General features: G+C 40.3%; 3 protein-coding genes across 4 annotated transcripts; all 3 read left to right on the top strand.

Annotated features, from left to right (window-relative positions):
• Positions 1-43: 43 nt before the first annotated feature.
• Positions 44-2,651, top strand: LOC135164837 (IQ and ubiquitin-like domain-containing protein). Its single transcript, XM_064125542.1, has 5 exons — positions 44-279; positions 588-815; positions 881-1,425; positions 1,689-1,871; positions 2,028-2,651. Exons 1-5 carry the CDS (start codon positions 59-61, stop codon positions 2,480-2,482), a joined length of 1,632 nt encoding a protein of 543 aa, XP_063981612.1. The 5' UTR covers positions 44-58; the 3' UTR covers positions 2,483-2,651.
• Positions 2,652-5,276: 2,625 nt separating this feature from the next.
• On the top strand, positions 5,277-9,209 carry LOC135164789 (IQ and ubiquitin-like domain-containing protein). The gene is made up of 11 exons (XM_064125460.1): positions 5,277-5,629; positions 5,703-5,744; positions 5,940-6,317; positions 6,422-6,760; positions 7,260-7,719; positions 7,812-7,914; positions 8,190-8,325; positions 8,404-8,526; positions 8,583-8,707; positions 8,793-8,945; positions 9,109-9,209. The coding sequence occupies exons 1-11, from the start codon at positions 5,301-5,303 to the stop codon at positions 9,207-9,209; spliced, it is 2,289 nt and encodes a 762-aa protein (XP_063981530.1). The 5' UTR covers positions 5,277-5,300.
• A 7,761-nt stretch (positions 9,210-16,970) lies between these two features.
• Positions 16,971-22,072, top strand: LOC135164233 (sodium channel protein Nach-like). 2 transcript variants are annotated; one of them, XM_064124387.1, is made up of 11 exons: positions 16,971-17,273; positions 17,435-17,577; positions 17,938-18,001; positions 18,072-18,261; positions 18,332-18,477; positions 18,547-18,682; positions 18,935-19,217; positions 19,486-19,539; positions 19,613-19,802; positions 19,859-19,965; positions 20,671-22,072. In XM_064124387.1, the coding sequence occupies exons 1-11, from the start codon at positions 17,071-17,073 to the stop codon at positions 20,913-20,915; spliced, it is 1,761 nt and encodes a 586-aa protein (XP_063980457.1). In that variant the 5' UTR covers positions 16,971-17,070; the 3' UTR covers positions 20,916-22,072. The 2 variants fall into 2 exon arrangements, with proteins under 2 accessions (XP_063980457.1, XP_063980456.1); XM_064124386.1 differs by having other exon boundaries at positions 18,935-19,229.
• Position 22,073: the final 1 nt, after the last annotated feature.

Raw genomic sequence — 22,073 nt, 5'->3', positions numbered from 1 at the left:
ACCCGTGAAATAACCCTTCCAAATAAAACCCATTAATCCCCATAAATACAAGGGAAAAATGTCTTTGACTGTGGAAGTGAGTGATGGGAGAAGAGCAAAATCTTACTTGGGTGGCTGGAGACACAGAATCACTGGGGTGATTTATTTGAACGCGGCGTGTCAAACGGGTCCACCAAGCAAAAGCAATCTCGAGAATCTCCGCAGTCGCAGTGTACAGTGTATTGACACTAGAGATGCTAGTGACCAGCCAAACAGAGATGTATCTACGCAGATGTGGAGGTGACGATTATATTGTATCACATCTCAATCAACAGGGCAAACAATTCCCTATGAAATGCATTGGTAATCCTATCATTGGGATTTGACATGAGAATTTTTTTTAATAGGATCTGAATGTCGATGAAAAAATATTAGATACGAATTTTTTATTTCAAAAGATAATGAAAAATGGGTGATTTATGGGCCATAAAAAATCTAACTCATGACGTCGGCTAGAATTTGTGGATTTTTCTTTCTTGAATTTTTGTGTCCCGTGGAGTTTTTTCAATTAAAAAGATTCATAAAACGCTTCAATGTTATTTATTCAGGCGGGATTGTAACATATCCTGCGAGAACGATAAATACATGACAGCGAGACCGTACGAGTGTCACGAAGAGATGGTGAGGAGAATCGATTACGATGGAAAAGCCAGGGTCATACAGAGATGTTATCGCGCCTGGAAAATGTTGAGGAACATAAAAGAATGTACGGAGGAATATCGAAGGATCGTCGCTGACTGCAGGAAATTCGAGGAGGAGAGGGATGACCTGCACAGGTACATAGCCTCACGATCTAAACTCATCAAGTGGAGTAAAACATTTTGATCGATTTGATGATTAGAAAGAGGCACCTCGTGGAAATTCACCGTCAACTCCATCCGAAAAATCGTTCCGACTTTGATAAAATCTACAGCCTTATCGAGGGCTGGAAAAATTCACAGTTGAATTTGATAAAAAGAAACTATTTCCAAGCCTCTGGGAAAGCTCAGCACTCTCAAGTGCTGGTGAAAACTGTTGAGATGCTGAAGTCCGTGGAGAAGCAAAGAAAGTCAATTCTTGAAAGGCATCGGGAAGAGAAGTTGGGTAACTTTCTCAACTTCCACTGCGAGCCAGTTAAATGGACTGGATACAAAGGGAAGCCGATAGAGATGATTACGCTGAGGACGCTAAAGGCACGGGAATATAAAATTATTCATGATAATTTATGCAAAAGTGATATTACGTTGGAAGAAAGAATTGAAGTTTTGATTTTGTTGAGACGTGCGCTTGAGTCGCACGAGTGCAAAGCCTCCCGGGCTCTCGAGGAGCTCATTGAGCAGGAGATTTCGTTGTCATCACGAGCTATCAGGGAGCTCACTCTTGAGAATTTGAGGAAACGCATTGCCCGTAGATATGAAATGATAAAACTTTCCAAGTTCAATAGTGAAGTGGTGAAATGAGTTGGTTGAAAGGGCTCTCAATAAATAACTTAAAATGCTGGGGAGAGGAAAAATTTATCAGCAACTTTTTCTTTTGTAGAAAAAAATTCTGCCACATTGTAAAGAAAACAGAACCCGAGAGGAAATTTATTTTTATCAATTTACCACTTCACCGACTATGTTATTAACCTTTTAAACTTTGATTTTCACTTTGTTTTCAACTCCCTCAAGTATATTTCCTCCAATTCATACGCAATTGCCACAACTGCTGCGTCGACGATGCACAACTGATGGACCAGCAATTAACGGAGCCAGAGGGTCCTGAGAAAATTCTCTGTCGAAGTTGCATGAGATTATTACCCTGTACTCGTTTCATTGCTCACGTGAGAATGAAAAAATTATCCTGTTGTGCTGGTACGTCATTTACTCTCTTCCTCCTCCTTAACAAACTCCTCCGGCAAACATAAAACGCATAACTCACCGTAAAATGGGAGTTTGCCAACACTTTTCCCTATTGAACTACCAACATTGAATATTTTAAAAATTACGAGGTCACTTTTATATCGCCAGGTTGCCACTGGCTACGACAGCATAGCGTTGAAAAAGTCGACTATGATCCATACACATATCTTTTGAATGGCATTCGTGCGGATGAGCATCGTAGAAATTGCTTCTCAATGCTCCTTTACGTTATTCAAGAGCCAGGAATTTATCACCTCGTGTGCAACATCTGGCATGGTCGATCGATCGTGAGTGAAGTCGACGACATATTTCGGTTGCGTTTGGTGCGATTTGATGTTCATAAAGAGTGGGCACCATGGAATTGCATTCTCCTGACTGATGAGGAGTCCGAAGCTCATTATTTCATCGAGGATCTGTCAACAGTTTATTCGAAAATTCTACTCGATCGGGTTTACCTCGCCCACGAAATAGCAAAAACTCATTTTGAAGAGCTCTCGAAATTTCAGGAGAAATTACGCACGTCTCAGCGATATCGTATGATCCACAATTCGATCGATTTCTGATAACTCGAGTAATAAAAGATATGGGTGAATGAGAACATGAATAAAGTCTGAAATCCCTTCAGACTCTGAGGTGCACTTTATGTCAGACAAATCGGCTCTTCTTAGCTATACTCCGAGCGCCTCATGAGGATCAAATGTTCTAGTTCGGGAAAAGCTCTTTCATGCATAAAACGATCGACCAAACGGTGTAGTTACTACTGGCAACCTCGTAAAATCCGTCTTCTCCTCTTCAACGAGGGGGGCTTGAGACAATTCTATTCCTCGGGAGAGCAGTGTCGCGTCTTCAATCTGTATCGCTTGCCTCGGTGGGTTGAGTAATTACTGTGATTGCACCGGTTGTTCCTACTGCGGCACTTTCATCACTCACAATTGAAATTTTGGAAGTGAGTGGTAGAAATTTTCACTTCAAAAATAGACGAGGAGAACTACCATCTACACCGCAAGTACATTTTTTATAATATCGCCCATGGACTGGAATTATTGTTCCATCAATTAAAATATTTTTAAACCAAAAAAAAAAATGTTTTCAATAAAAGTCCTGATTTAGTGAGTGCGTGAAAAATTCTCAGGGAATAATTCAACGAATAATTTTACAGCCAATTATTTGACTTCACAATGATATTTCAATTTCCCAAAAGAAAGTGAGAGACTGGCGCTCCCCCGTTGATTTATCTATTATCCAACTCCCTTCTATCTACGTAACGTCTTCACGTGAGTTCAAACTTTTCCAACTCTGGTAATGCACGAATTGTGGAGAGTAAAAGTTATTCCGCATAGTGCCTGTTATAAGTCCTCTCTTATGCACTTGAGGCTTTTCACTCGGGAGTTTCTGAAATAAACCACCCCCATAATTATACGGAGCTACGGGCTTTTCCTCTCTTAGATTCTACTGACGTTATATCGCAGATGTACTTCTCACGTGGATGTAAATCACCCACGCATGAGGCAACCCTCCACTGTACGGAATTTTACGCTCACTCTTTTTGCGAGTGAATGGGATTTTATGACGGATGATACAGTATTTTGATTTTCTCAAGTCACGAGAAATATACTTGAAGTCAATGTGAATATAAATTATGGAGTACAGTGATTTTTTTATTGATTTGGTGATTTCACCGAAAGCAATTAAAAAAAATTTAAAAAGTTAAAAAAAAATTAAATATATATTCATATTTTTACATTTAAGTCTAGGAAGTATATTCCTTTTGGAATCAGTGAAATAATAAACAAGGAAAGGGTTAACATTAGATCAATCAACAAGTTGGACATATTTATAAAGTATAATCTCACAATAACATTAACTTTTTTATCAGAGTCCCTCAATCCATTCTCAGTTCAAGAGATATTCCCATATCGTTGGTACTGATAAAAAACACATCAATGGGAAATGTATTTTTGTTGGAATCGGTGCAATGAAATATTCATGATGAATTGAAACGTGTCGAATCAATAACGTGTAATGTATACGGGAATACTGGATGTACGTGCTTGACGTTGCTTTGCATAATAAGTCCATAATTTAATTCAGCGTTTCAGTCACTTAGTTGAAAAAAAGCAATCAAAATACTCATGAATAAGACATTTTTCACCGACTAAATAACTTATTACTCCCAATTCTGATATTCTTCTCGGCACATGATCAAAATTGTTAGAGCTACAGACGAAATGTAGACGAATAAATGTAATCTGTCCATTTGAATTTCGCCACTGCATGTGAGATTTGGATGTAAATTTTGCGAGTGCACTTTCTATAGCTGCATTACCTATTCCAGCTTGGTTAATAAATCTTGTATAACCCATCCTTGCCCTGAAAGTGCCATTCCCCATGGAAGACATCGTTTGAGATTGAAGTGGCATTTCTCAGTACATTCAATCCAGTCGGCTACATCCACAACAACATTACAATATTTAGTTGTGTAGTTTCTCAATGTTAGGGACTCCATTGAGGAAGAGAGTGGAATGATAATGGCAAGGAGAGGTTGCAGTAAATCCGGAGATAATATTATCTGCATATCAATCCCAACAGATTCTCAGATTCCAATTAAATCAATTAATTAATTGTGCTTTCCGGAAATAATTGGATTTTCGATTTCACTAAAAATATTCGTCCTCCCAAAGTGAAATGTTCTTACCACGAATTATCTGAAGTATTCATTCTATTTAAAACAAGATTCTTTCTCCTCGGTACATAATTTCAGCGACAGAAATGGAAGAGAATGTTCGTTACTTCCGATATACGAATATCGGGGGCATTCATTGATATTGATTTTGCTTGTCTGCTTTACCAACAACACGGCCAGTGTGACCAGATTTTACGTACCCTTTACATTCTTTTGTATCCGCTGATGTATTTCAGCCAGGATCATGCATTTATTATCTACAACGAGGATTGTTTTGATTTCATGGAATATTCCATGATATTGATGATCATGTTGGAGTGGGCGATTTCCAGTATCTATGTGGATTGAATTATTATCCCCATTGTATCGGGTATTTCAATGGTGTATTCATCAAATTTTAGGTCTATTAGGGGTGTTGAGATTTTGTTTTATCACATAAAAAAAAATCGAAATTCACCTAAAAGTTAGGACATCACCATCAACCTTTATTTAAAATATTTGTGATGATTAATCTCTCGCGGTTTGAATAACAAATAGCTGATAATAAATAGCCAACAGGGTTTTCGTTATAATCCGATTTAAGCGTAACACAATTTATAACATCACCTGCCATTCAATTTCATGTTACTCCCCAGTCAACGGGGAAAAACTTTGTAGATGGGATTGAAAAGGAAAATGTAATTTTCAGAATGTAAAATATGATAACAGTAATGGAGATTGAAGATCGCACCGAGGATAAAGAATTTCTGGGTGGATGGAAGAACGTAGTAACAGGCAAGGAGTACCATGATAGTGCAACTCAGACAAGCTCGTGGTATCACGTCGATTGTGAGGAGAAACCCGTTGTCGTTATCACGTCGACGTGCAAGTATACAACGGTATCACGTGACACAGCTATCCAGACGTATTTTTGGCCGGACTCGGGGGACAAATTACTGACACCATCCTCAGCATCCAGATCTCGTCTTACGAGTGACGAGTTACGACTCAAGGCGAAAGAATTATTTCTCACGAGGAAATTCTCACGGTGTAGTTTCATTTTCTTCCCGCGCTTAACGATTTTAATGAAAAATTTATGGCCACGGGTGAATTGATTGCAGGTTGGAGGAGGAGAGCGCCATTAAAATTCAAAAGTTCTTCAGGTAATAATGACGAATCGTAAAAAACGGCCGTTGGTAAGTCACTTGTAATTGGAAAAATGAAGGGGAATTGGAAAAGCAAAAACGGAATTGAGAAAATTTTAGCGAGATTTTTTGTTTCTGTAGATCACTAAACAATATTACAGAGAACAAATTCATTAAAGAGATTAACGAGCGAAAGTGGCTGTTCTATTGCAGAGCTTGTCGAACCAGAACAGAGATTTCATCATTGGCCCGCTTTGCCGTCCAGACTCGCACCCATCCGCCCGTATCCGAAGACTTAGTTCACCTGCCCGAAGGTAACAAGTTCGAAATAGTGGAGCATCGTCCACCGAAAAGCCGTTCAGACTTCGAGATGCTGCGAAATGTCGTAGACCACTGGCGTATCCTGGAGAATGAGCGTGTCGATCGAACGCTATTTGATAGCTCCAAAATGGCTGCCAAGACTATGATTCTCCTCCGAGAAATAGAGCTCCTGCGGTCGATAGAGCGGGTCAAAATGCGAGTGCGGGACGAGAGGCGAGAGCGCCGTAATCTCGATTACCTGGAGATATTGGCGAGACCCGAAATATGGAGGTAAGGGATATGCACGGATAAAAAGTGATGCTCCATGTCAGTTTTTTTTCTCTCTCTCTCTCTCTCTCTCTTGCTCTTTTCACTTCCGCCCAACCTTTCTGGAGGACTCGAGATGGAAAAACTCTGGAGGTGGAGACACTGAGGGTGGCACGAGCACGAGAGTGCAGAGACATGTACCGTGCATTGACTGAAGAGACGGCTAACCGAGTTTCTATGCTCTACACTCTGAAAAAGTACATTCTTGGCCACACTTGCCAGAGTTCTAGGGATCTTGAGTACCTCATCACGCAGGAGTTGGATTTTTCCAGCAAAAAATTTGATTCCGAACTGATGGGGCAGTTGAGAAAACGGGTTAAACTGGCTTTTTTCAAATTTACACTCGACTGCTGTGAGCCCAGAAGACCCTGCATATCACCCGAGGACTTGAGAAAATACTGCATCAGGTGAGAAAAAAATTAACTCATTGAGAACTTCATAAATCAATTTTGAGAGTACGTCAACCGCGGCGCAGATGAAGCTTAATGAAAAATTTTTAATTAGTGGAGAGGTTTTAATTGGGCTTAATAACAGCTTTTAGTTGATATTAGCAAAGAGCTTCCAATGGAGGGACATAAGAACGTTTCCATCGAGATTCATAGAGAGTTTTTAATTGAAGTAACGAGCAGTTTGAAGTAGATTCTGAGATATCCATTCAAGACGGTTTTAGAACTTCATTAACGAATCCTAGTTCCCAATAATCCAAATGAATAATTCCACAGGGAAGAACTAATGTGGTTCATGTTTTATGGCCGCCATTTAAAGTGTTTAATAGCGTCGTTACTAAATCACGACAATATTTTCAGTGTCTAGTGGTTAAAAAAAATTTACAGCCCGCGTTCATTATCTATCGACATCTAACGATATATGCGTCGGACCACGTACGTGACTATCTACTTGTTTCAGGTGTGGCAAACTCCTGTCTTTGGCATTGTTCACCGATACCACTGACAAAGCCCTTCCGACTTGTGACAATTGTGCAGTAATTAAACCCAGCAAGGATCCGGCAATATTGTACGAGCCCTACGAACAAATGTTGAAGGACCTTCGGAAATCAGAGGTCCAAATGGGGGCAACTACTGGCCTCGCTTTTGAAATAGGTCCACGCGTTCTGCATCATCTCGTTAATTTCATTTGGCACGGCAAGTCTGGTATTTCAGAATTTGACGATTTATTCCAATTACGTTTACTACGATTTCAATCGGATCTCGAATGGTCTCCGTGGAATTCAATACTCCTCACCAAGAGGGAAGCCGCTATTCATCAAGCCATGACGAATCCTTGGGAATTGTACGATGCCAGTCTTGTACAGAGGTTTGTGTTGAGGAATTTACAAGCGAAATTGTGTTTCGATTCACTATTAAAAGTGAAATAATCATGAGGAGTTAAATGGGGGGGGGGATTAAAAAGTCCCCGGGGCTATGAAAAATATCCTCCACTAAATCTGAACTCCGAGAGATTGTTTTCAAACTAGTGATAAATGTCCATGGAAAGCAAACTGTAAACACTGAGCTCATATTCACCCTTTTTTGCGAGTCCACCCTATGGCTGGAAAAAAACTGTTTGACTTAACGACGGAAACCAATTTCGTCGGCTCTGTCGGTTCGACCAGATTAAAAGCTGTTCCACTGATCCAGATAAAGCTGAAGAGTTCTGACGCAGAGAGAAACGTAAAAAGAATTAAAATTACGGCAAAAATAGTTTTTTCCTCTTTGATGTTATGAATGCATTAAATAAAAATGAAGAATGCAATAATTTTATGATTATCATCCACGAGTTCATTCAGATTATCATAAATTAGTGTCAATGCCGTGCCTGGATAATTTTCTCAATCAGGTATTGTAAGAAATGTTAACAGTGCTGGTATATTCTACTTTGATGGAGCTTGCAAGAAGCTCGCAATCTGCGTTGTAATGCAAAACGTTGAAAATAGCCTTGCCGCTATCTCTGTGTTCACCAAGGTGGAGAATAGGTAAGTGGGATACCACTGAACAGAAGCTCCTCAAAGTGAGAAGATATCTTGTCCCCCGTCTGCCGGAAATTGAACCAGTCACGTCAGAGCACCGAATTCGCCGCAGGAAGTCGACTGTGGGCCAATCAGAGGACCAGCCGCAGCATATCCGATTGCATCGTCTCCCCTGTGGTCACACCCTAGCCCGAGAGCAATGAAACGGTGAGAAAAAAAAAAATAGAGAAAATATTGCCCTTTTCACTGGGTGAGGGGAAAAGGGGTGCGAATAAGAAGTTACCCCTGAACAACCCAATTGTAGTGCCGCAGAAATGGTGGCTAGGTGGAAAGTCTCTTCAAATCGAGTCTAAGAAAGTTGGGGTGAAACTCGACTCAACCAAACCCGGTAACGAGATAAGTTGTTGGGCGACGATACTTGGGAGGTGTTTGGGATTATATAGATCGGAATAGTCCACTCTGGGTACTCCCAGAATCCCAGTTCGCCGAAAATTCGAGTTTATCTAATGAAATACTTTGGATATTTATTTTATGTTTGACGAAATTCGTTGCGACTTCGGTAACTCGCAAGTGGTCATTGCCTGAGGGCCTTCAAAGGAGTATTTACACGGTTGGCTATAGGATTAGTAAATAGAGGGGGTATGTAATTATGCATGAGGAGAAAAGTTAAATAGCGAGTAGTAAAAAATTATTAAATTATTCTTGCAATGACCGTCATCCGACGACAGACATATTTTTCCTCTTATAATTTTCAACGTGCGGGAAGTGCCGATGTTACTTAATTTTCAGTTTATAGTTCGGAGAAAGTTGAAAAAGGTTTTCCGACGATATTGGAATGGTCAAGGCTTGATTGCGAGTTAATTGCCGCCAGAGTCACCGGGGTTCCCTGAACCGTAGGGGTCAACCGCTGCTAACTTCGCCGTCTAGCCTTTTTAATCCCCTTACTGGCGTGTTTGTCTCCATTAAACTGTTCCCATAACTGTTCTCAGTTTGACTATTCTTGTTTCACAGTTTGTGAAAAATAAAATAATAAAATCAGGATAAGGAAAACCAAAATGTAAATGAAATACAAGATAAACAATACCCCAGTGAATATTGCCGGAGCTCTATTTACGCGTTCTGGTGGAGTTGAAAAGGGATAAAAAAACAAAATAATGTTGGAAAAAAAATTTTTTTTTTTTATGCACTCGTTGGTAGACAACAGCACGCAGCAGCCATAAATAGTGACGCACTCGCCACGGGACAATCCGTAACGCGGCGATAAATTACGTCGTGGCCACATTATACCGTCGTTGCGGTCATTTATGACCAGAGCCCATGCTGCCAGGATTTTTTTAAGCATCCTCGCGCACCCCCGCCATCCCCCTCACGGATACCTCGCCCTACCTACCTATCTCCCTCTCCCCCTTTATCCCTTCCTGGCTGGGTTGTGGAATAACTCCGGTTATGGACAAACTGGAGGGAAAAATGATTTTTTTTTGGGAACAATAATTTATGGGACAGCCTGTCTTCGTCATTTGCTATTCAACCTTGTTCGTGTTATTATCTTCATTTCGAAGGGATTCACCGGATGGTAATTAGGACATAATGCATGTGCTGTTTGTGAATGGTAACTAAAATTATTTAGAGTGAAAAATATTGGGGGGATTTTGCCGGGCGAAAAAAATTCTTCTGTATCTGGAGAATAATAATCCGAATTTAGCGTTGGTACAGTGGTAAAAAATTTTAGCCCGAATTTTTTCATTTTTATGTTTATCGTTAGGAGTTTTTCCTAACATTTTTTGTCTGTTCGAATTTTTTATTACAAAATGACATAGATGGAGTGAAAAATTTAACCTGCAACTTGTGCCCTCTACCAAAATCGAAGCTCTGAGCCCCTCTCACCAAAAATATAAGTAAGATTTAAATGTTCTCTCCTCCCAAGAAAAAAAAAAACAAATTACTCACGTACAGGGGATTTCCGCCGATTCCCTCTGGGCATTACCCGCAATCAAGGTCTCGTAATTGCGATTTTCCAGTTTGCTTGAATTTACAGTGCCCCTTCCAGAAGTCCAAAACTTTGGATTTGAGAGGTGGAAGTCGAGGAGACAACGGGTGTCTCAGGTTTCGGTGGAAGAGGATGGGGGTGCGTGAATGCTGTTCACTGAGAGGAGAAAGCTTGGTGAGGGGTATGGAGATGCCTTGTAAACCGATTATCCCGCGTGACTCGTCGTACGAGGGTGCATAACGAATTCTCCGTGGTTCGTTCGTTCTCCGGTCTCGGTTGAGAATAATAATAAAGATGCCACTGTACGACACGAGGCGCGCGATGGTTACGGAAAAGTATAATAAAGGATAAAATGTAGAATGGGTGGTTATTAAAGTGTTTCACTCTACCGGCCGTTTGCATTGAAATTGGTCTTCAACGATCCCTAACTTTGTGAAATAGGATACACAATGGTTAGTTGATTACGCACTTCTCCCGGTGAATTTATTTATCGTTCTCTCTCTCATCACGCCCTCGGGTAATTTTCTCATTATCTCTTATTCCCAACTCTACCAGAATTTCTTTATTATAAAATACGCTCGAAAATACCTGAAACACGATGGAACGTCCGGAATTCAACGCATTCAACGTAATAACAAAAGTCTCTTTATTTTCGTTACATACCACGAGCTTTGGTAGCTATAAAATATGAGGTGAAGAGCCCTAAGGTGGAAAAACCTGTCCAAATTCACTATAATTAATCCAAGAATATTTTTCATAACAATTGAGATCTGATTTTATTGTGATACTCTTGTCTAAATAAAATTACCCCACCCCTGGACATCGAGGGCCACTATTAAACTCCTGGAAACTTTTGAAACTTATTATTTCACGATTTTTCTCAGTTTTACCGGATGAACATGGAGATCTTAACAGCGATATAGACAGAAATATATCAATGTCGGTGAAGACGGTATCGCTTTAAATGCAAATGGCCAGCGAAGCTCCTCTTTTCTGCTTTGTATACCAACCCCCCTCGCCCTCTCCACACCCCCGAGAGCCTCTCTCTTTGGCCTATCGTCAGTAAATGTCGTAATACACACACCGCACAGAAATTCTCATTCGCAAACACACACATGTACGTGGATAATTTAAACTCGAATAAAATTGCATTATCCGAGAGAATCGTACAACATCGAGGATTTTCACACGTTGGCACAAAGGATCCATGGCAAGCGCTGATTTGCATAGTGACACTGGTTGTTGGGTGCAACAACCCCCCGCTGAATCACAGGAAAAGATATCAGCAGTGACCGGGAAATTTCAAATTATCAGGTGAAGTGGAATGAATTGTTTTTCCAGCGTTTAACCCCGGTAGGTGATTATTTTGATAGTTTTGCACTGGTCGGCCTATTATATTTCCATAGGGAAAATTCCGGGCTTTGTCACGCAACTGAAACTCCGCGATAAGCCTCAGTGAAACGTTGCTCCCATTCGGGGCTCTCTGAAATCCGATTCATTTCCCCTTTCTTTTTCCATCTGTCTACCTAAACCCCTTTCCGCTGTTTTTTTGCCATATTTTTCCGGAGTTTTTTAGTTTCAAAATACTTATGGACGTGCATCTGCTTGAGCCGGGCAAAGCTGACTAGGGAAATTCGATAGATAGATTCAATTTTTTATGAGGCTCTTGGGTAGAGAGATGTATTTTTTGAATTCGTTATATTACGTTTTTTAGGGAAAAATCGCCGGAGGTACGGCTTGCAGAGATATATCCAAATGAAAGCTCTATTTTGATGCACACGGAGAGAAAAGTCTGTGAAAAACTATCGAGGTGCAACGCGCTAGAGAATGTGTTTTACTCACACATCAAAATTCCTATCAATACCGTAAATTTTGTGATGAATTTGGTAATTAATGATATGTGGCTTCGTAAAATTTAGTGAATAGCAGCAATAAAATTTGAAGGGTCTATCATTTTTTATTTGAGGTTGCATGAAAAATTCATAGAAATCTTTTAAAAATAAAATTTTTACGAGGTGGATATAGAAGCTTTCCTCAGTCGATTAAGAGATTCTATAAAAATAGTCGGATTTTTCTCTCCACGTGGAAAAAAATTGGTGACTATTGTCGCCTAATACGAAAATAATTGATGGGATTTTTTTGACCCCCTCTGTGCGTTTCTTCTGGTCCTCATGGCAGCCCAGACAGTTGGACAACATGGTAGTGAATGTGAGCCTGTTGCAACAAGAGAGATAGACAGAGCCAATGGTCAATACACGTGCGTACTGGACGACATAAATTTTCGTTGACAAGTACGGGTTGCAATTAGGGGCTGCACCGAAATTGGCATTACTAATTGTACCCCATGTTACCCAGGCCTCACAGACAGGCCTTTTGGGTAGCAAATGGTGAAGGTGGATAATTGATCGGAATTTGAAACTAATCTCTCCTGATACAACAAATTGGAAATCGCTCAATGATTGCTAGATGCACCAATTGATTCACTAGTTACACATGAGCTGAAATCAAACTCCATGTTTTTTTTTCCCCATTTTGATTTCGTTCAATTGTTCACTACGTTTGGCCGCAATTGTGGGATTGATCGCATAACTCGATCAACGATGGCAATGTTCAACTAGAACTGGAATTGCCAGTTCATTTCCAGAACAATGAGCGCAGTATAGATAATTCTGCTACAGTAAAACGACTGGCTCGTGTACTAGAAACCTCGGAGCATCTGTCTGATGGCAACATTCCTAGGGATACCATTTTCCTATCGTTCTCCAATCGAAGTACTTCAACTTGCTCCTTCAGGGAAATGATGGGCCATTTCAACCGGGGCATCAAATCACATGAAATTCAGTCACCCAGGGAACTTTCATACTTTTTATCGTTCGGTATAAAAACTCCGAGGGGGAAATTGATGTTTGCACCAATGTCATCGTCACTGCGATCTTACAGTTATAATCTTCTTAAAGTGTCAGAAAGAGGTAATATTGTTTTTCCGCCCCCGCTGTAGATTTCATCAAATCAAAGACTGGATTTCTATTAATAGTTTTGAAAAATCTTCCGTTTGAAAATACTGATCCGTAAAAATTTCACGATACCTCGACTGTTTACGACTCCTAGAAACTCTCTGGACTCTTTTTAAAGGCCGCTCTCTATGGGGGAGATCTGGCCATTTTTTCCAGATTTTTTCGTTTTAGTGTCATTTACAAATGATCTCATATAACCCCGTATGGCCCTGCACAATTATATTACCCCATATAACTCACATACGACCCCCACATGACCTCCCTATGACCTAAAGTTCACATAGGTGCTGTCGAACTTGATAAAATGTCAAGCATACGATAATTTATATTGTCTCCCCTAAAGAATTATTTCCAAAATTATAAATTATGATTTTTAATTGAAATCCAGTCGTTAATATCCCCGTAAACGAGTAAATAAAATCAGTCGACTCCGTCAATCGGAAAACCCGTCCCAGATTCATGAATACTAATGCCATCTAATAAACTGCAGAGATAAAACCTAATTTCAAGGGTATAATCCCCGCAAGGGCAGTACGATTTTCCGGATTACGTGAGAAAAATCCTACGAGTATGGCAATTGCTTCGTGGGGTAACGCGTTGTGCTCATGAAGCGGATTAAAAAGTAAAGAAGGCGAGAAAATGGGGGTCGAGTATGAAAAAAAAAAGGGCGGGGGGGGCGGGGGAGGAGAGAGGCCTACAGATCTAGTGGGAAAGAGATGAAAGGGATAAGGGGCATCCGGTTGTCGGGTGGCATAGGGGTGGGAGGGGGGAGGGTTATAATCACTCGGCATGCTTTTCTGTGTTCTCACGAACTTACTTTTCTCTGTACAGCACGGGTTTTTGCATCCACCGCGTCTCTTTTTCTTCTCTTTCACTGCCGCCTTTTTTTCTCACTCATTTACGTTCTCATCTCGGCATCTTTTTCCCTCTCTTCAAGAGCTCTTTACCGAGTAGTTTCGAAATTCGTAAGGGATAAAGTTTACAAAAGTACCTGAGCAATGCTTTGGGTGAAGTATGAAATTCTTTTATGAGAACATAATTTCTCTAATTATTCCATAAGCCGTAAGTTTGGGCGGTAAAAAGTGAAATTTATTTCCGGTATTTTCTCATTCGTTGCGCTGAGTCATAGCTATTAACAGTTGTTATTTTTCACCCTTAATGTTTATTTGTACATTAATTGTGATAAGTAGTGGTTTAACGAGTTCTAAATAGGCTATTATTATAATGAAATTGGAGTCGGAAACAATTAGCGGACGGTAATCGGGGCGGCTGATCCTTACTTACCATTTCTACTTCAGTTCTCCGATTTTTTGCCCAGCCACCGACGCTCTTGGACCGCTTTATTTTAATTTCCTTGTTGGTGTGAAGCGGAAGAGTGCGAACAAGAGCCCGGAAGAGCCACGAAATTCTGCACATTGTAAAACCGGGCTCATGGATTCTCCACGACCCGCGGCCTGGTGGGGTGAATGTACGTGTGTGCACATACGACTGGGGCTTTACAATGGAAGGAAAATGACCTCATTGGCCGGTCTCCACGAGAATCCGCATGGAATGTAGCTTAATGCAGCCTCTCCATACCTAAAGTACCTTTACATTACTTTTTTCTTTCCCCTGGGCTCTTCGTGGGGAAAAGTTTGAACTATGCAAATACCTAGGGGTTTTCAACAATCTGAAATTGAAATTGAATTCATTCGAATTAATGAGTTATGCAGAATGAGAAAAAGCAGACTGATTTCAGGGTGAGGTTGATACCAAACTCAAGAGAGTTCCCCTATGGCCAGGAATTTTTTCATAAAAATTACGATTTTTTGACTGAATTGCAATTGCAATGGCATGAGAAACCCCAGTTGACACCAACTCAACCGAATGTACAGTTTGGAGACCTCATCTGCTCATGACAGTTTTCACCGTCACTACACGAACAATGCCACTCTTCGCACTATGTAAATGTCGATTATTAATTGAAAACACCGACGCCCGGTATGTAAGTAATTTCCTTACATTATCCCGTCTCCACCAATCGATTACACATTATCCAACATTTCCGTATGCAACGCTACCCTCCCGACAAATTAATTAAGATGAATCTCCATTTCTCCCCTGAACCACAATCGATCGATTTACTTGTTTCGTACCCACTGCATTGTTGAGCTTTATTATTCTATTCGCTTTATCCCAGTGAGGGCCATTTTGACAGTGCAACCCACGGAGCAATAAATTCAGTTTTTTTGCTGAATAAAAATTCGTCTGGCATTCAAATCGGCCATTGCGTTCAAATCCGGGTTAAATGTTGCCGCTGTGTAAAACAAAATAAATGTCACTGAATCCCATGTCATTCAGGCATATATTGTGGTGTGACAAATTTACTTATATGTTTTTTTTCCCGTGTGGATGCATGGGAAGTGCTGTTGCGGACAGTATAGTTCATTGCAATGACATCCAAAGTGTCAGTATTTCAAATTGAATTAGTACGTTCCATGGGAATCACCATCGATCTATTTAATTTCTCTCTTTAGAGAGAAAATATTCCACTCTTACGGAATGGATTCAGAATAGTCAACAATATGGCACTCGAGACGTGGAATAAAATCCAGTGTCGCCATGAAATTGAAAATTTTGTCCAGATACATTCGAAATGAGGTTGCACACTATGAGAGAATACAATGTAGGTCATTGGGGATACAGTTATAGGAGCTAGAGCAGTAGAAAAAGGCAACACGTGGTCGGACAGTTTGGGTTATCGCATGGATGCTGAGAATTCATCGGTCCCAGCAAGCCAAATATGTGAACGAACTTTATAGGTTTATTCTCCAAGTTTATTGCTAATATGATGTATATATATAGAGAGAGAGAAAGACCGTGAGTTGTATTGTAGATTTCCCAGGAGTTTACGTCGGCAAATAGTAGACACTCGCTGAAACTGAGCAACTCGAATGACGTTTTGTTATGGCACTATAAAGCTGGTAGACTTAGATGGATGGGTAATTTCCTCCGCACAATTGTTAATCGCTATTATTCTTCACAAATATTAGAGAATCAAACGGCTGAAGGTATTTAAGTTCCAAGAGAGACTGACTGCGAATGCTACGTGAGATGTTTGGAGCCTTCATTGTGCAAATAAAGGGAATTATATTCAATCGTGAATTGATTTCATAATTGAATAATTTAATAGTAAAAATAAAGTTCTTCTTTATTCAAAATTCTTCACTTCGCTAGTAAAGTATCTCATTTTTTTATGATACGCAATTACTCGCGAAACAGAATTTTCACTTCCGCTTGCGGATTATTCCCGCATACATTATTCACAACTCAATAACAAAAAGATCTCCAGCATCTGCTGAAGTCCCACACTCTTCACCCGTTATGAGCAATTCGTAGGCCTTCATATTTCACAATAGAATCTTTCCATTTATTATATTTCCTCCTCCTCCCCCCCGGGGCGTTTAGGATATTTTTCCAGTTAACAACAGTTGTACAAGTGGTAGAGTCAACCGCGCTTTGCAGTTGACACAAGAGATCTCGTGCGTGAGATAGTGATGTCGAGCGTTGTGTACCCCGGAGTAAAGCAGCAAATCTGCATTTGCGGATTGTATTTGTGCTTCTGTGTATGAGACGAGTGCATGAAAAAAAAAACGCGTCAAGACCTTGCCCTTCATTGCCAAGGGAATGGCGGTCATTTTACGACTATTGTTGTTTGCTTTCAGCATGGATAGGGAGTAGTTGGGGTGCACCCGGTGGTGGTTGAAGTTCATGCGAAGTATTGGGATAAAAGTTGGCGAGCAGTCGGGATATGGAACTTTGCACCGATGGGCCGAGCCTAGGAGACCAAAACGCTCTTATCGTGTCAAAAGATTACTTTGTGCTTTTGGAAAATGTTGGAAAGAGTACTTCGATAGCTCGAGTTTAGTTGGATATAAGTATCTTAGTGAAACTCCTAGGCCCTGGATAGAAAGGTAATTTTCTGTGAGTTCAGTGACCCCTTCTGAATATTTCGCTTCCTGCGGACGAATTTACTGTTCGCTCCATTGCTGTAAAATGGAAATTTCTTCAATATATATTTTATGAATTTTTCTGGGGCGGATTACTGAAATATTTTGGATACTGAGCTTTCCAGGATTCTTTGGATTGTGATTCACGCGACGACAATGTTTGCACTCGGATTCATGGTGACCGGGCTGTGGCAGCATTATGTGTGCACACCGGTTGTCACCGTAGTAGACTCAGACAATTATCCATCCACCAAACTTGATTTTCCTGGTAATATTTGCTGAGTTATTTAATTTAACAAATTCCATCATAGCTCTCAAAAATCATTGATAAAAAAAAACTATTCATTTGAAATTTATATACACTTGCCCATGGTCAAATCAGTGGAATTTTGCAGTGTATAATGGAATCGCAATTTTCAGGTTCATATGGCAATGAAATTTGTTGAATAATTTGAAAATTCATGAAGTGATTTTCCTGAATTGTGACGCCACTGAAATTTCAGTTGCATGTGGAAGTTAATTAAAATTAAATTAAAATAAAATTTCATTTTCTCCTATTTTAATTTCATTTATTCATATTTCTCATGAGATTAATACCTCCATTGAACCGTACCTTCATTTGCCCAAGGTATTGCCATTTGCAGTATCAATAGAATGAGCAGGAGAGCTGTAGAAAATTTATCCCTTAAAATGTGAGTCGCCAGTGAAGGTTAAATATATTTATTAGAGATTTCTCTTAAATCTTCTACTGTTTACTCCCAGAAAAATATCGAATTTAATCGATAAAACTTCAGAGGAGATCTTCGAGTTGATTTCCTCCCTCCGAATTTTATACGATACAGCATTTGAGCAGGATGAGCTCACCGAGCGGAAAGCGCGGAGACAAGAAGCTCATAAAATGTTTGTACAATACTTCGGCGAAGGATACGACATTACAGAGATCATTGAATCAGTTGAGGGCATATGGAGAAGGTAAGAAAAATAGTTGAAACATTTATATGTACATTCCATAATACTTCCAGCTGACTCCAAAGTGTGCGGATATTATGCTGGCCTGCACGTACAGATCCATTTTTACAAATTGTTCGGAACTGCTGGCATTCAGAAAAACGCAGAATGGTTTCTGCTGCACTTTCAATTACGCCCGAGAGCCCGACGACATTCCCAGGTAATTTCGAAAATATTTGCTGTACATGTCTTGGAATATTGATGAATAATAAGTTGTACAAATAATTAGTTCGGATTTCAAAGAGTATGCCAGGATTGAACCGAACAAGATCGGCATTCCTGGCGTGGCCAACGGTCTGACAGTCGTTCTCGAACCTTTCCTGGAAGACTATCTCTTTCCGTTTCTCCCCACAACCGGATGGGTGGTAATTACGAATGACAGTAATTATTTCTTGACTAACTAGGTAAAATAGCGCCGCCAGTTTTTTTAGGGCATGTCCGTGCAATGAAATCATTGAGGCTGACTAAACGTTTATTAGTACCACTTCTTTCGGTCGTAAAGTGGTGGTACAGTTTAATTTTATCAAAATATTCTCTGGAGTCACTAGGGACTTGAATTACCAAGTTACTTATATTCAAGGGTAAATAGTGAGTCATAATTATTTGTATACCCTCAGGTAACCATATTCAACCCCGGAGACTATCCCGACAACACCAGTGGTGGTGTATCCGAAGCGATAGTAGCTCCATCGTCAGAAAGTTTTTTAGAATTGGACGTCAGTTCGATTTATAGTGAGAATGAAATTCGACCTGTGTCAGTTAATCGTCGAAAGTGTATTTTTACTGATGAAACTGATGCTAGCAAAACGAGCTACACTTACAGCGATTGCATTGTCGATTGTCGAGCAACGGCGATATGGAAGGCATGCCGTTGTAGGCCCTTCTTCCTGCCGAGACGTGGTAACGACGAATGTGAGGATTTAATTGAGGCACATAGGTCTTTACGACCTATTTTCATTAATGTAGCATATCTGGTCAATTCTGGAGGTCTTTGAAATTAATTGTAAATGGGACTTGAGGGGAAGAAAAATTTGTTGCTCAAGTTTGGGGTTGATTAGCAGTGAAATTTATTAATATTCCAACTGGAACATTTTCTATCCAAACTCTGTAACACCTATTACCTCTATCGTCGTAATAAATGTACTTTAATTTTGTTATATGATACCAGATTCCCGAAAAGTTTGCAATACCGAGGATGAACCGTGCCTGCATGCTCATAAAAGTGGGTCAATTAATAATTGTTATTTGGAAATCCTCTTACTGGGGTATTTTCACGTTTTGATTTTGTATTGAAGGCACTTGGTGGTCAGTTTTACCGCACACACCCGATGCCGAAGAGTCATTGAGTTACGATAAGGCGATTGGTGATAGGAATGAGTCCTTGAAATGTACAAATTGTTATCCGACATGTACAGATACTCGTTACTATCTGCAAATGCAAGCCACACCACTCGAACCGGGGAGGCAATATCATACTGAGTTACTGTAATAATCCCTGGTTTCAGTTATGTACTAGCCATGTTCATATTTATATTTTACAGACGCAGTTTTCAAACGAAAAATCAAAGCATTTTACATATCTACTTCAAAAAATTTGGGAGCGTTCGGCTTAAACAGGATATGGGGTACTACTGGTATGAGTTGATAAGTGAGTTGTAGATTTTTTTCGAGTACTCAATTTTTTCCCTTCAATTAGAAATTTAATTAATTTAATTTACTTTAAATTTTACTTTTAATTTTGGATGGAATAATTATAGCGTAATTTTTATTGTCATCTGTACGTGAAAATGTTCCAACGGTAAGGAATGACCTCCTTCAAGCTAAGAGAACCATCATTTTTAATTCGATTTGAGTAAGACCTGAGGGTCTATCTGGTCGTTAAAAATTTAATTCTCCTGTGAGACACGGTAAAGGACCCAAAATGTGGAAATTCCCTTCAACTTTGATGGGCATTGTATTATCTTCGTCGACCTCCATTGACATTTATTATGATAGCTCGTGGGGAAGTTGGCTATCAAATGTTCTCGTGGACTGGGGTCCCTCATGGGAATATCCGTGATTTTACGATAGAGAATTGGAGTGAGTTGGACGATGACAATTTCCGTAATTCGAGATAGATTCGAGAATACTACACAGTAAATATGATACTACATTTAGCTGACCTAATTATTAGTGATTCACACCGGTCGTATGAATGCAATAACAGTGTGAATTTATCATGTACGTTCGATAGCTGCCCTCGAACATTTTTCAATTTATCGGACTGCGGATAGAATATTCAATGATTCGGCCCCTTTCAATTGCTCTTTTGCATGACATTATGTGATGAACAATGTCAACTTTTTGCTTTCAGGCGATATTGGGGGAACGTGCGGAGTTTTCGTTGGATTCAGTCTCCTCAGCATCGTTGAACTCCTCTATTTTATTATTCAACGTACCTGTCAATGCGGTTGTTCAAAGATCCCCGAATCGAAGGATCAATTGAAAGTCAATATAACAACCGTTCACGGTGGCCTCTACTGGAATGAATTACTGAATGACTCGCGGATACATTTTAAAAGTCGCACATCACGAAGGCGAAGGCTAGAGAGGCACTGACAGCCATTGCCTTATAGCAGAATGAGCCACTTAATAAATTTCTCTCTTAGCTCATTTTCTCATAATTCCAAGGACATTGGTTATCATTATTCCTCATGAGCAGCTCTCTTTTGCCGTCTTCTCATAGCAATCTCCTACCGCAACACGTTCCTGAGTTAATTTCACGCACACACCGCACCCCTCGTGAATGCGAAAATTGATCTCATCATTAGCGTATTGATTAGTTTAGCCCGCAAACAGCTTGAAAGTCCAATGATACCGGTAACCTCGGGAATACTTTCCACGTCAGCTAAATTTCAAACAGTTTCGAGCGAGCCTCCACCCTCGGCCTCGGTATCTCTTCAGGGTTTGTGCATGAAACAACTTTGAATAGTAATCTTCACCCGACTCAGGTCCAAAGTTTATACTTAGGATGAGCCTCGGCAGAGACCCAACGTTGGAAGAACATGAAAGCATGGATTTACGACTGCACTGCTTGTCAAAATTTCAACGGCAGAACTTTCGAGTCAGCTTGATCTCTTCTGGCTATCATGAAACTAATTTATAAATACTAGGGGGGGGCAGGGTAGTACGGATAAAAGATATCCAACACAACTGACAATATACGGTACCAAGGGTCTTCATATTCATACAATGGCACGAGAATATACGAGAGGTTATGCATCTGAGGAAAATGTGAAATGTGACGGTTGTGTCTAGGCAGCTAGCTTTTCAAGAGATTTTCTATGGGAACTTTGGTGAAACGAGCAGCATCGTGCGGCAACGGCAGACATGTCTGTGGTAGAGAGTTGCTGTGTTGCCCCGGAGGAGACAAGCCGCTGTAGAAAGTCCAAGAGCGTTTGTCAGCGACGCCTGAAAAAGCTTCTTGCTTTCCCTCTCTCTGTACTATAACCTCTCCCACCTCCACCTCCACCTCCTCTCACGACCCCGACGACCATTCTGAGGCACTCCATTCTCCTCATATTCTCATCCTCGAGGAAAAAGTGGAATATCAAGTGTCACAGACTGGCCGACAAACTTTGGTCAAAAGTTTTCCGTGAACGTCAAGTATTTGTTCCATCACATTCATTCATAGTTTGCACCTGAGGATGAAAAACTGAGGAACACGTCGGAGATTAAATTGACGTGACTTGGAATGTTGAAAATTTTTCCGAGTTC

Source organism: Diachasmimorpha longicaudata, chromosome 7 (assembly GCF_034640455.1).
Source record: "Diachasmimorpha longicaudata isolate KC_UGA_2023 chromosome 7, iyDiaLong2, whole genome shotgun sequence".
NCBI classification, from domain to species: Eukaryota; Metazoa; Arthropoda; class Insecta; order Hymenoptera; family Braconidae; genus Diachasmimorpha; species Diachasmimorpha longicaudata.
This window is presented reverse-complemented; position numbering and strand designations above follow the sequence as displayed.